Raw genomic sequence first — 14,710 nt, forward strand, 5'->3', positions numbered from 1 at the left:
CAATAGAAAGTTAAATAATCCAAGTATTTACAATATCATGAAGCCATATCCCAAATTAAATTGACAAAACTTGAATTAAATATTAAATAGCAAAAGGTCACCCTCATAAATGTAATGTACTTTAACAAGATGAAAGCCTAAATAATATCTTGTAGAAACAAACAGGGAAGACTTTACCGTCAGGACTTCCTCAGATCCTATTTCATCACCACCGTAAATATAAAGTTGGCCACCACAGCCATTCTTGGATTTCTTAGTGGCACTCCAGTGTAAAACAATGACAGGAATCCTTCTCTTTCCAGAAGATAACTGAAGCTTGACAACATTACTAGATGACACAGCCACTTTTTCTTCCTTTGTGCTTGAACCTGATGAAATATTCCAAAAGAGAACATCTCCATCAGTGTAACCCACAGCAAGCACAGACCCATCTGCCGATGCCCAACAGAGGGAGCATATCTCCTTCTCCTCGTGATCAAGATCAGAACTCTGACCACAGGTTTCAGTTTCAGTGCTACTTTGATTTTTAGCACCACCCTCATTCTTCGCTTGAAGATCAGTGTAACCTCTGACCAGAACAATGCGATCTTCACTAACATCCCAGAGAATGATCAAGCCATTGTCATAAGCTATAAGTACCCTGCTGAACAAGCATAAATTTTCATCTTAAATAGAACGATGATGCCTGCATCAGAGGTATGCACAAAAAGAAGGCAGAAACCTTTCGAAAAATAGAGACATGATCATGAGGCAGAAGCAAATTAAATTCATTAAAAGACCAGGAAAAAATAATCAAAACATAATGTGTAAAAAAGAATATTCATTAAGACATACACAGATTCAATAGGAAAGGAAAGAGTTATGAACTATATAGTCATGAACTACTTACCTACGATTTGCAATACATGGTTGTGGAAAGACACCAACAACAGAGGGGTGCAAAGTTACAGATATTTTTGCAGCATCTGGGGAAAGAAAGGATGATTTATTCTCGAGTAAATAACGAACTGACAGAAAATATAGATTTGCACTTGTTCATGATACATAAAAGATGATAAATTCGGAAACAACAAGTTATACAAGTTGTCACCTTTGAATTTTCTTCCAAGAAAATGTATAAGCCAAGGAAGTTAGTTGTGAAATCAAGTCAAAACTAAAAAAATCTCAAGAAATACCTATATTAAACACCAATATAGCCATATACAAGATACAGAGAAATATTATAGAAAACAATGAATTTCTAGGATTGAATTTCTAACTGTAAGCAGGTTCCAACTTCTATCACAACTGCAGCAATTTCGAGGTTTCTGTAACTAAGGAGATAATAAGATTGCAATATCTGCTCTTCATTTCCTTCACTACAACCAATAGGCTACAGTAACCATAAAGTTTACAAGCATTCCTTAAAATTGCATATATGCATTTTGTGCTGTAAATTAGACCGACACACAGGGAAATATGCTTTTCTAAAAATTTCATGCCAACTCATTAGTAGTATCTATAGACATGACATAGATATCCAAATCAGTGTGTGCATCAAGGAACTTAGTGACTGCTCAAAGTTCTCAAAGTAGCAACAGAGTCTTACAGTTGAATAATGTCAGACATGCCAAGCCATCGACTTTTGATCAAGTTTGTATGGAATATAGCTTACTTCTGTATCATGATGTGCATGACTTCTTATTCGTTCAATCACACATTTTTTTCCTCATCATACAGTTGTAAATTAAGCCCATATAGGGTTACATACAATGTTAGTGAGAATAATGTTGAGTGAGAATTTTCTGCATATCCTCCACTAATGTATCACTTTGACTTTCAATTGATTTTGTGACAATATTCCAATTTTGACAAACTCAACTTGTTTCTGCACATCAGTAAGTTCAAATCGAGTTTCTTAAGCTTCAATTTGTGCAAGTGTAATGATCCTTGGTGTTTCAATCCCTGAATCTTTTTAGTCCAACTTTTCCTTGTTCTTCGTTCCTCTCACTTCTACAAAATTTCAATATATAAAAAGAAAGTATTATGTAGTAATAACAACCAAAAATTCAAAAAAGGTCCACCGCAGGTTATAAGAAGTAACAACATCCTCATTTTTAATTGAAGACAAAATACTCAAATGAGTACTACGAAAGATATTTATTCTTTGGGGCTATGAACTCCACACGAAATTCGATGCAAAATTATAATTAGAAATGGAGACTTCCAAAAGAGCATCAAAAGGATAGAAAAAAGCCGACTCACCTAACGCAACAGTTGCTGGAATCCGGTATGGTAACAGCAAGAGCTTTGCTTCTTCCACATCAAATCTCAACACAGACATTACCCCATATTCATCCCCAACATACCTGTAATCATTTGTGACACTATATTAGATTTCTAACCAGAAGAAAAACAATTATCAGCCTCATCCGTTCAATCTAGCAACAGGCAAACAAGGGAGATGATGGGGAAGTCATCAATGGCGTACATGAAAGCAGTGCCTTGAATTACAGAAAATGCAGTTATATTGGATTCCCATTGTAAATAACATGCCACATGCCTGTGTTCAAGATCCCAGACCTACAAAAACATGGAAACCTCAATTCAGGTAAAGACTTTGTTATAATTGGCAAGAAGAATAACAGCAGCTACGGAAAAGAAAATCTATGTATAGATAATTAAAAGAAAAGCAATAGCCAATGTGACCTAGATGCATTTCAGACATTGAACAGAAAAGGAATAACAATGGCTAATGGGCACCATATTGGAGAAAATGTCGAGAAAGTATCCAAACAAACAGTAAGGCTAAAAATTAACAGATTCAGAAAAACAAAAAAAAGAAGTAAGACTACAGACATAATAATATTGTATATGTATTTGTCCAACATTCAATAGGATAAACAATGGAAGAACCAGATCCCAACCTAAGCAGTAAGATTCAAAATGAGGACATTGGTTCACTACACAAATACTATTCCGTAATTCATGCAAAGCAGCAAGTCTCATTACTGACGTCCTCCACGAGAAGCCAAATAGAAGACAAACATAGATAAACGTAACACCAAAGGAATTTCTAAGAACTGAAGAATCGTGACAAAAAGATTATTAAACAGAAAATGGATTATAATAAATATTGTCAGATATCATTTGAAGTGAGTTCTTCTTCTTATGGGTCCTTTTGCACGCATGTACAGATGATGAAATTGGCATTTAGGTCATCAATATATCATGTTGATAGAACTATGTCCATAACATAAATGTAGAGGCAGTTGCAATTTCCATGCAAACTCAGTGCAAACACCTCAAATCACTTAACAAATAGGCAGGCTCATATTTATTTACATAGGTCGTCTACCCTCACAAGGCCCACATCAAAAACTTGATAAAAAAAGCATGGTCTGATCTACACCACTATCAATAGCCATGTGTTCATGGGACGATGCCACGGATAAATATGACTATACGACCCAGTGAAGTCCTGAAAGGTGTTAATCTAGGCAACACCACTATGGGACTGCATTCATTGTAAGTATGGTGCAAGTACAGTGTAAGTAAGAACCTAAAAGACCACAGAAGTTTCCAAAAAGAACAATAGAGATATGGAAAGCAAGAGAACATTGGTAAGGAAGTGACAGACCATAGTTCGCATGGAAGGAGCACAAAATAAAGGGACACGTAATGTGGCTCACTAAGGTTGTAGATATCTAGACACAAGCCAAATAAGAGGGACATATCTTTTGATCAATGAACTTGTCTGGGTACCCAGTTATCCCAAATGAGTACATAAAGTTTCTTGACAACCCAGCAAACACTCGAAAAAACTTCAGTCCGTATGACTTTAAAGGAAATCCCCATAAGAAGAGGAAATCCATTTTATGACAATTATAGCATAACTCTATAAGTTTCCATAGCTTATCCAACAAAATGACCAGTTAATATTCCACTAGGTGCAGAAACTTTTAACAATATGTCAATAGGGAGCAATCAAATTATAAACACAAACAAATATTTCTTGGCATGATTTACTCATATTAAACAATGAGTACCACTCCACATCAGTTCATGATGAGAAGAATAGTACATAACAGAAAAGGAAATATGAGACCTTGTGCTAGTAAACTACATGAGTGAAAGAAATGAAATATGCCAATAACTTATTGTTAAAATTAATCAAGAGAACTGCAATGCACAAGCATTACCCGGATGTCATTTTCATTTGAGACACTCACAACATAGCCTTGATTATGCAAGAACTGAGAGAGAAAAAACCGAAGGAAAAAGGTTAAGAACAGATATTAAAAAGTAACGAACAAAGTACAAGAAAGCAAATTGAACTATAATTAAATCCTGAAAGTCACACAAAGTTTATAAAAGAACACCAAGAGAAAGAAAAAAGAAGGCAAGCTCAAATTACACCATCAATGACATAAGATGCACTACTGCTTCACGATGCAACAATCCATTAAGTATCTATCATCTTTTTAATTTCCTGCAATACCTTAAAACTGCAAAATATGACTTTACAAACTTGGAACATGATCAGATTCAAATTCACAAAAATAGCATCTTCATAGAAATGGGCAACTTTGACAACAAAAAATAGCCAACTTTTATGACACAAAGTCAAACATAAGGATACAAACAAATCCAAGCATCTCTGAATCCATTACCTAACTCCCATATCATCCCAGACCTAGAATCTCCAATACATGACTTCTAGGGAACAAAAAACATGGCTTCATTCAATTTTCTAAAACTGATACCTTTGCCTTTGTTATTCAATAAAATAAACATACTAAATTTGGTATGCAGATGACATAATTTGCGTGGTATCAATTTATGCACAAAAGCTTCGTTGATACCAACAGAAGACTAACCTGATTCCAATTTCGGTGCTTACAAAATATTGTTTGGTAGTGTCTCATTAATTTATGTTGGAATTATCGGTTACAGTACAATTAACCCAGTCTGTCAAGTTCATTAATTGTATACAACTATTCCGATATCCTCCACAGCTGCAAGATTTGGTCCATGCTTAAGGGCAGCTACTTACACAGCCATATTTGTATTCCTTCCAAGTTGTTCAGTCAAACAAGCAGTCAAATATTGTAAGTAATTTCTAATACTGCTCCACCAAGAGGACTATTTGCTTGTTTCATTTCTATGGCATTCCAAGCTTACCCAAACTCCCTTTTCACTTGAACTCAAAACAGTACCACTCTCAAACAAAGCTGTCATGACATTTATTTGTATTATACTGATGGAACACTATGAGAATATATAAATTCACCATCATAATGCCATTATACATTAAACAAGAGCATAGGTGTCTAAAGAAAACCAACATTTCTATGAGGAACACTTGAATTTCAAAGAAATAAATGATTATTGAAGATTTATACACCCTTACCTGCCATGATAAAAAAAATTTGAAAGAAACATGACACATCAAAAACAGACTAATTCAAATGAAACCATAGAGAACCATTAATATGATTGAACAAAAATATAACTGACCCCATGGAAGTAAAAAACTACCTTCATGTATGGAAATTAACTTAAACTCAAAGGAACCTCAAGTTAGATTCTTGTGAGCTTCTAGAGGGCTTTGGAGTGTAACAGAGACTTGTAAGTAGGCACATTTGCCTTGCCATCACACTCAATAGACAACTACACACACATTGTGAACTTGGTGATCATGCATGCTTCAACAGCTGGGAATCACAACGCAATGAATCCCAAAGGATCTAAGTGAACTACTAGAAAAGGAATGCCCTATGCCCGAGTGATGATCGTGGGTGAAATTTTATCGATGCTGACTTGGCTGAATCACCATTAGACGAAAGTCCACCCTAGTTTTCTGAACTTTTGGAAAAGGAAGCTTGAGAAAGGAAAAAGAACAGGCATTTATTGCCAGATCAAGCACAAAGGCAAAATAAAGAGGTGCCTTTACAGCCTCTAATATCATCAAGTTTCATGCCCTAGTAAAATTATTGGCCTTGAGGTCACTTTAGACATGCATCATCAAATTCATTAAGCAATCCATATCGATTTCTAAATCACTTTTTCAGTGAGAGTGACACATATAAAATGATATTCGTCAAATGTTCGAGAAAAATTCAAAAGAAAGCATCAATTCGACAGCGTACTTTAGAAGAAGACCATCTTTTATTTTTATTGATAATGAAGTGAAGTCAATCTTGCAAGCATGTTTACAGAGATTTTAAGCAATAATCAGTAACTATAAAGCCTAAGTAACTTGTGCATGACAGATATTTATGCAGCAGTTTGGGGGCAGCAATGCAACATAATTTGCTAGTTCGTGACATTCAACAATTAAAGTGACATTGTGGAATTATTATTGCATCATGATGTCATACCCATGCACGCTCCAAAAATGATGCAATATACCCTTGTGAATAGAGGTATTTCAGCCATAAATTACCATCCATTGAACAGGTTAGAACTGCCCTTCAAGGTTTGAGGAACAAACATATTTTTCAATGCATAATTTACAAGTATGCATGAACTTGTACAAATAATAAATTGCAGGGCACATGAAATTGGAAATAAAGATACTCACTATGATAACAAAATATTAAAAGGTAAAACCAAATGACAAACAACATAATATTAAAATGCAAAAGAAATAAATGAAGAACAATTATAGCAGAAAGTATCCAGATGAATGGTGTACAATTAGTGGGACCTATGCCAATATATTTACAAGTATGCATGACCTAGATAATAGATTGCAGGGCACATGAAGTTGGAAATAAAGACAGGCACTGTGATAACAAAATATTAAAAGGTTAAACCAAAAGACAAACAACATAATATAGAAAAGAAAAAGAAAGAAATGAAGAAGATCAAACTTTGAAAAACATGCACAACAAGATAACACAACAACAAGAAACTGATTTTGAATCATCCATAGGACATAAAAAAGCCCACAAAGACATACAATGAAAGCCTATATAAATTGGGAGGCATAAAACAGTGGAACACCAAGAAAAGTTTCAGCATGAAGATATGCTAGCTCACCGACAACAATTCCTTTCAATGGACTAAGAATCAAATGATACATCTTTTTATCAATGTGAGATTAAATTAAAGTGATAGAAGTACTACCACTATAACAACTACATGATAAAAATGGCATAGATGTTGAACTTGATAACTCGACAATTAATTCATTAGAAATTATTGGTACAATTAAATTGTATGAAGCATAGTCATGTCCATAGTGATAACTGCAAGCACAAACAAGGAGAAACTCATACTGGATATCCAATTAATGAAGGATGAATTTTATATCACAAACCTCCAAATGTTTATAAGGGGCCTTGATCGGTGATACAAGAAGGCATTCAATATTATCCCCACCTATAATTTTTATTCTTCCATCCCTGCAAAGTGAGAACAGAAAAGAAATCACCGCATGTAAAAAGGAAAGCAAGACATGATTTGGAAAGGAATAGGTCTTTAGGCAGGCGGCAGGCGGCAGGTGGCAGGCCTCATAAGAGCTTGGTTGCCTTGTATGCTAGTCGCAATCAACTCAGCATGCTGATGAATCCTCAATTATATGTGATGAGTATTAATGATTCATAGTGAATGTGGGCCCTAACCATATTTCTTTCACAGTTGGAAATGTGGTTAAAAGCCACCAACTGTATATCCATAGGTTGTGGTCACCATCAAGCTCATCTGGAGCCGACTAGCTACTTGCCAAGACAGCTAAAATACTGGCTCCATATCTATGTCCACAACTTCAAAAACATGTGCAAAAATTTAACAAAGCAAAATTATCCCTGTCTGTGGAGCACAAGAAATAAACCATCACAATAAAACTCTTGACTTCATTTCACGAAAACGTACCAACACCTATGGACTCGTGGCAACTTCAAAGCCGAGAACCCATGCACATAGGAACAGTACAAATCACCTTATAAGGTTAATAAGACTACAAAATATCCCTCCTAAAGCATGTTTTCTTCATTGCTAGTAAGAAAAATTTAGTATAAAACTAAATTTTTTTCAGCAGACAAGAAATCTTAAACAAATGTTGAAAGAAGTTTTGAAAAGACTTCTCTTATGACAAGTCTCAGCTATTACGGTGATCAAGAGTACAAGGACACAGAAAATGCAAAATTAGCCTTCTAGATGCTGATACGAACCTATTGATCTCTTTACACCCAAACTCCTCTGAGTATACGACCTGGCTGGTATGAGAGAGAGCATTTTCATACATGAAAGTAATTCATATATTTCAAATTCAGTTATTAAGTCTTTCAGCCTTTGATGTGTGTGCATCTATTATACGTAACTTCAATTATCCATAGTAAACTTCGTTTGGTCTCCCAAACAATAAAACGATTTCCTCAAAAGTAATGGAAACAACAAGAGATCTTTCAACTCACAGAGTTCCAATAGCCAAAATTCTTTGAATGGGATCAAAAGCCAAAATTGATGCAGTAGATGGAATTCCATAGTGTAGAATCATTTGAATGTTCAAGTCAGTTGAGCTCAAGCCTCCTTGATTTATCACATGCTGTGTGACATAAATATGGTACAAATTAGCTTCATGTGAGTAATATTAGTTCTATGTAATTTTATGTGTGTGTACATACAATGTACCCACAAGTAACAATCAAATACTATTAAAAGCCAATTGCACAGATAAAATGTAGCCGAAAGAAATTTAAAAGGACCTAAAAGAATTTCAACCAGAAAATATAACATAGTGCACCAATGAAAATGAGGAAGATAGCAAACAAAGGGGAATTGCTAACAAGCACAAGTGAAGAAGTTGAAAATTGCCAAGCTCACGCATGCTAATCTTAAATTTAGTATTAGCTCAAATGTTGGGCTCCAAACATTAGTCATATACTCTAACTTTACACATTGAGAAACTCATCATGATCAAATGCAACCTTGTTTTAAATTTCTCATTTCTTCCACTCAAAAAGCAATCCCATTCGCAGTGCCTATTGATTGAGATGAAGAACTCCATCTTGGACCCAACTCTTTATAGAATTTTCCATGTGCACGAACCAAAGTTAGTGATAGTTTCACCCCACAGAAGGAAACGATTCTTCATGAATGAAAAGTTTCGAGCTTCTTCTAGATGGCATAGAAGATCAAGGATTATAAACCTCCAGATCTGGTTATTTATCGTAGACCCATTATAACTTCCGTATGGTTTCAACTTCGTAAAGATTTCTCAGTCACCAATTGTTGCCACCTGAATTGCGAGGTAGCTTGCCAAGACCTTTCTCCACCTGTATTATGAAGCAATTGGTCATGACAAATTGCTGCTTGTGTCGACAAGCTTTGCAAAAACATAATTCTGCTCCCTGGCTGAATCATTAACTGATATTGTCTTCTATAGCCAATCCCTGCATTCTAAAGGACCACTGAATTACTGAACAACTGGATCTCCTCCAACCATGAAACAGTCCACATCCCAATTTTTATATTATTTCTTAGTAGGGGATTTGCTTTCCGAATGATCTCTTGGGTACTAGTTCTTATCAAGAGTTCCAAATGTAACTTCCTAGTCCAAATAAGAACTCTATTTAAGGCTTCAGTTGTGTAAGTAGTGGAAGCTCTTCATCTACTGAATTAGAGTGGAGGTTTTCACAAACGGGTGTTACTACACGGAGCTATAAAAGAAACTATGAGTTATGGGATGCTTTTTGTGCAGCAACAACGACCTAGAAAGGGTATTTTACTTTGACCACAAGCAATACGCGACTGTCCCCACTTGACCAAATGGCTATAAGAGAACCTTTTGTAGGCAGACCATGTACTTCTTGGCCCTTTGCCATTGCAGCCATAAGCCTTCAGCCATGTCTAAAAAGAAGATAATTAAGAAGCTGGTACCATGGTCAGGGAGCTAGAATCCAACACATATAGCTTTGTGTTTCAGTTGCTCTGCATATTCACTCCCAGCTTTCCAAACACCCCAGCCTTAGACCATCCTCAATAACGCCCCAATTGAAAATGGGAAAGTACACTGAACATCCTGAGAATCGCATTCAGAACCTCTGTTGCACAGGCACAGATGGAGGTGTCAGTGTCAGACACGTCACTGGGCATCAGACAAAGATACTGGTGTCAGTGTAAGTCATTGTGTCAGTGTCAGACATGGGTGCAAGGCATCTGATTTCTCTTTCCATGAGGAACATGACTCAGGGATACAACTATATTTTTTTATGAGACAATAAAGTCAAATTTTGTTTATTAATATTGCTTTTCATGATAGGTAGCCAAAAAAATCAATTGTGCCTTAGTTGGCTGAAACCATACATGTTTTCAAAGTTCATATGTTTCTCCTTAAAACAAAAAAGAAGATCAAGTCTCTAAAATGATACATTCAGTGCTTAGTGAACAAGAAGAAGTTCAGTATCTGTGTCTGCGTCGATACATGCGTCAATACGTCAGACACAGGTAACCATGTAACACAGTATAGCACGCAGCAGCAGCATGCACCATTTGTTCTCAAAATGGATCGTGGAGACTAACTATAATTGGTGATTAGAGAAATTCATCTGCGTAAGCTTCATCTTCACTGTCCATCATGGAAACCGGACGACCATTCGCCAGCTTCGTACACCTATACGTACTATACACAAGCTGTGTATGGTATACTTGCCATTGGAGGCCTCTGAATGATATATGCTTTCCCGTTGAAAATTGTTATCATTTTTCATCCATAAAACCAATGCGTATAATCACACTTTAACATACTCAAAACCATTTCTTCTTCACCAAATAATAATTTTGATCAACATAGTCCAATAAAACGATCGAATTTATATAGTTTTCCTCTGTATCCGAATCCCACAAGCTCTCATTTGTCAACACAAAACACAAACTGCACAATTAAGTAACAGAGAAACAAAGCTACAGATGAAACATTTCAAACACAATTCGGAAACCAAGAAAAAGCCAGAAAACCATAGCTCTTAAACCCTATGACGCTCACATTCATCACAAGGATCCATAATTTCAAAGAAGAAAAAAATCAGAGAGGAACAAGAATGATCCAGTAAAAAAATTGCGATGAATACCTGATGCATGGCCTTCTGCAACAAACGCTTCGGGAACATTATGGAATCTTGAAAGTGATTAAGAATCGAGAAACCCTAGGTCACCTGGTTGGCAATTGGAGAGAAGATTAAGAAAAAGTTGCAGGATCATTTGTTGAAATGAGTTTCGGAGAGACCGCTGTTTCGAATTAGTTGGTGAGGAAGCTGCTCGTTTTGAAGGATAAAAACAAAGAGAACGCCACTTTCTTGTCTGAGAGGACCAACAATATTACGATTTTTAACATTTCCTATTCATAATTACTTCTAGCTAAGTTAAATATTACCGTAAGGAAATGTATACGATGAGATGATTTACTTTTTTATAGTCACAATTATTGTGAGTTGTTGGATGTGAAATCGGTTGTAAATTCGTTAAAGGTCCCTGATTAAGCATAAAATTGAAAATATTTTTTTCGAAAGCTGTGATATATTTGAGTATGTTAGATTTTACATCGAATGGCTAATAAAAATTGTGACTTTTTTATATCAAAAAATAAATGGTCTCACAGTATATAGTCCCTTACTATAATCATGAGAATTATGGTTTTCTTTGGCCAAGTAAAATGAATTATTTTGGTGAGAAAGAAAACCATCAAAAAATAGTGAGGGTTTGCACAAAGTTGAAATATTAAACAATTAAAATAAGGTGTACCTACAAAATTGATTATAAGATGTAATTTTGATGTTGAAAATTATTAACATGGCCTCATAATATATTTTTTTATCTCTAATTATAAAATTTTAAACTTCAAAAATAGTTAAAATCATTTAGACCTATAAACACATGAAATATTGAAAATAGACTGTTCAGCTAATATATTGCAAAGTACACTGTTTTTGGGATTTGATTTTCTTTTCTTTTTTTTGCATCCATGCATCGATGTTAAGATAATCAATTAGAGGATTCCAACATCAAAACAGCTTATTTATTTTTGTTTTATTTTTTGGATTTTTTAGGTCTACAATTTAAGGTTGAAACGTTATGTAAACTTTTTCCACCAAATAAATCGTGGTTTGTTGGATGGGTTACTTTTTGACTGATGGATAAATGGTGATCGAGACCGAGTGGGATCTATAGAAGTTATAGCCTGGCCCTGTATGTCTGTCGATCTTTGTCTATCATTCATCCATATATTGGATGGTAATGATCTAAGAGACTCTCAATTTTTGTCAAGAAGTGGTTTCACCCATATATGAAATATACATAGCTATTCGTACTTGTGTGATTTACATGACCGTTTGAGAGAGCTCCATTATAATATCATGCTTAATGCTATTTTATTTAAAATTTTGTATAAACCATGTTAACATGAAATTTGAAATGTGCCCATTCTTTATGTGTCCCAGTAAATGAAAAAGATATTTATGATAGAAATACCAAAACACCCCAATAAATTATAGAGGTATTTTGTTTATTTTTAACAAAATAAATTTTCTTTTTTTAATTTCATATACCCATATGTAAACACACTCAGAATTTCATATCAAAATGATTTACAAAATAAACAAATGTGATGCACACACTAGGTCATCCAATCAATATCAGGTGCTCAAAGGCTAACTTGTAATGTTATAACTGAAACCATTCCAGTTGTCTATTTAAATCGGGTGTATGGGCATCATCAATCATATATATTTTTATAAGTGGGTTATGTCATGCATAAACGTTCGTGATAGTAAAATTTATGTATAAATCCCATTCAAAATTTATTAAAAAAGAGTCTCGTGTAGTTTACATTCCACACTCAAATCCCATATTTAGTTTGGAAGGAAAGAGGAGGGTTGGATATTTGAGGTTGGAACCAATTTTTCTATTTTTGTAACTAGACCGGTTCAGATAACTAATGTCAAAAACAGTCTTTCACTCGAAATAAGGACTAATGATTGAGTTCGATGTCCGAACCGTCCCACTTAATTTTTTTGAGTGAATTAGATGTCCAAACTATTATTTCACTTAAAAATTTAGAATTAACTATTAACAAATTTGAACATTGAATATTTGAGTCCGACCAATACACAAAAAAAAGCAGCAATGGAGAGAGCGAGAGTGGTTGAGTATTCCCCATTTATCCACAAGATTCTAACATTTGCCTTTCCCTACCTAAGGAAAATGTTTTGATAGTGCTGCAGCCATATCAAATCAAGTAAAGCCTCACCGCAAAACTCGCAAAAAGTACAAGGATGGTGTTGGAAAACTTTCAGATCGATTAACCATTAATATCACTGAAACCTACAAACCACTTAACAAAATAATTAAGGATATTAAATCGTCCTATTATCACGTATATTTATTTGTAAGTTTCATTTCACTAGTGTACCGAAAAAAAATTCTCCAAAAATTTCCAAAATGCCCATTTTGTAATCCTAAACAACCAAAGACGGATCAATAATTTCGTTCACTTAAATAGCACAAACTAAATAATGATAATACACTGTTTATAGCACATAATTGCCAAATAACAAGGATACCCCTAGTTATTCAAGATTAAAAGCTCGGTCCACTTAAACAACTAGGGGTATCCTTGGTAATACAGTCATTTGGCTCGGTCCACTAAACTGGAACCAAATTATTGAAATGAGTCTAGCTGTTCACAGTTCCCAACTCTAAAAACCACTTTTGAAATTTTTTTTTTTTTTTTCCACACAATAATAAAAATTAAAAAGCATGGTGGGTCCGACATCTTGATGATTTTCCAATGATTTAAGTTATCTTTTCCATTTTTTTTTTTGGTTCAATGATTATTTTCGGATAGAGATTTTCACAAGATGGTTGCTGCTCAATGAAGACATTGTATGCATTGGATCGGTACTTGTGGTTGCAAGTAAAGTGTGGAAGTTCAAGATTCAAATGCGAGTTCCACTGTCGCAATTGTGCACCAGTAATGGAAAGAGAGGAACCAACCGACGTTCTAAGGCGTTTTGAAGTCTTTAGACCAGGTAAAAGACTCTTTATCTTATTTTCCATTGAAATGCCGGCAAGAGCTTCGAAGGAATTTTGGGGAATTTCTAAAGAGGATATTGTTTGCAAATCTTTTTGAGCTGCTGAACTCCAAGAAGCAAACCAGAAAAAAGATGCAAGACTCGTAGAAGGATGGGTAAAACTCAATTTTGATGGTAGTTTAGAGGTGAAGATCAACTAGTTGGGCGCGGAGGATTATTGAGGGATCAACAAGATCAAGTCCTATTTTTTGATGCAGTGTCTTTATGACCATGTCATGTAGGGATTGCAGAGCTCTGAGCCTTGAAATGTGGTGTCTATAGGTTGTTAGAGATGAATGAATTAATTGTTATAAGAAGGACTCAAATCAATTGGTGCAGGTATGTGGAGAAGGTGCCTTGGAACTTCAAACACTTTTGGACTAAACAGGCCTTATTTGTTCTTGATGTTTAATCTTATTTTTAAAAGAAAGGGAAAAACAAATCTATTTCACCACAACATGGTGTATTTTTAATATCAATTTCCTGGATATACTCTTTAGAGCATATGTAGTAATATGGGTACATTTTTACAAAATGCTATACCTAAATTTGTTGGTGGCAATGGGCCGGGTGGGCCGACCTGAATGGCCGGACCCCAAAAAATTAGGGCTTGGGCTACATAAGGGCCAGGCAAATGTCGTCTTGGTTCAACCCAA

The 14,710-nt window shown here is 35.0% G+C and overlaps 1 protein-coding gene across 5 annotated transcripts in view; it reads right to left on the reverse strand.

The window, feature by feature from the left end:
• LOC18433437 (transducin family protein / WD-40 repeat family protein) overlaps positions 1–11,221 on the reverse strand; it is a 33,875-nt gene extending 22,654 nt beyond the window's left edge. For 2 of the 5 annotated variants that reach the window (XM_020666766.2, XM_020666769.2), the window contains exons 1-8: positions 11,058–11,221; positions 8,403–8,533; positions 7,307–7,391; positions 4,182–4,235; positions 2,471–2,562; positions 2,245–2,348; positions 890–965; positions 178–643 (exon numbers count right to left, since the gene is read on the reverse strand). In XM_020666766.2, coding sequence (XP_020522425.2) covers positions 178–643; positions 890–965; positions 2,245–2,348; positions 2,471–2,562; positions 4,182–4,235; positions 7,307–7,391; positions 8,403–8,533; positions 11,058–11,096 — 1,047 coding nt within the window. In that variant the 5' untranslated portion in view covers positions 11,097–11,221. Of the gene's footprint in view, positions 1–177; positions 644–889; positions 966–2,244; positions 2,349–2,470; positions 2,563–4,181; positions 4,236–7,306; positions 7,392–8,402; positions 8,534–8,915; positions 10,032–11,057 lie in introns of all 5 variants that reach the window. The other 3 variants (XM_088873608.1, XM_020666768.2, XM_011624847.3) reach the window with 3 other exon arrangements.
• Positions 11,222–14,710: the final 3,489 nt, after the last annotated feature.

Source organism: Amborella trichopoda, chromosome 8 (assembly GCF_054954075.1).
Source record: "Amborella trichopoda isolate Santa Cruz 75 chromosome 8, AtrichopodaSantaCruz75HAP2 v2.0, whole genome shotgun sequence".
NCBI lineage: Eukaryota > Viridiplantae > Streptophyta > Magnoliopsida > Amborellales > Amborellaceae > Amborella > Amborella trichopoda.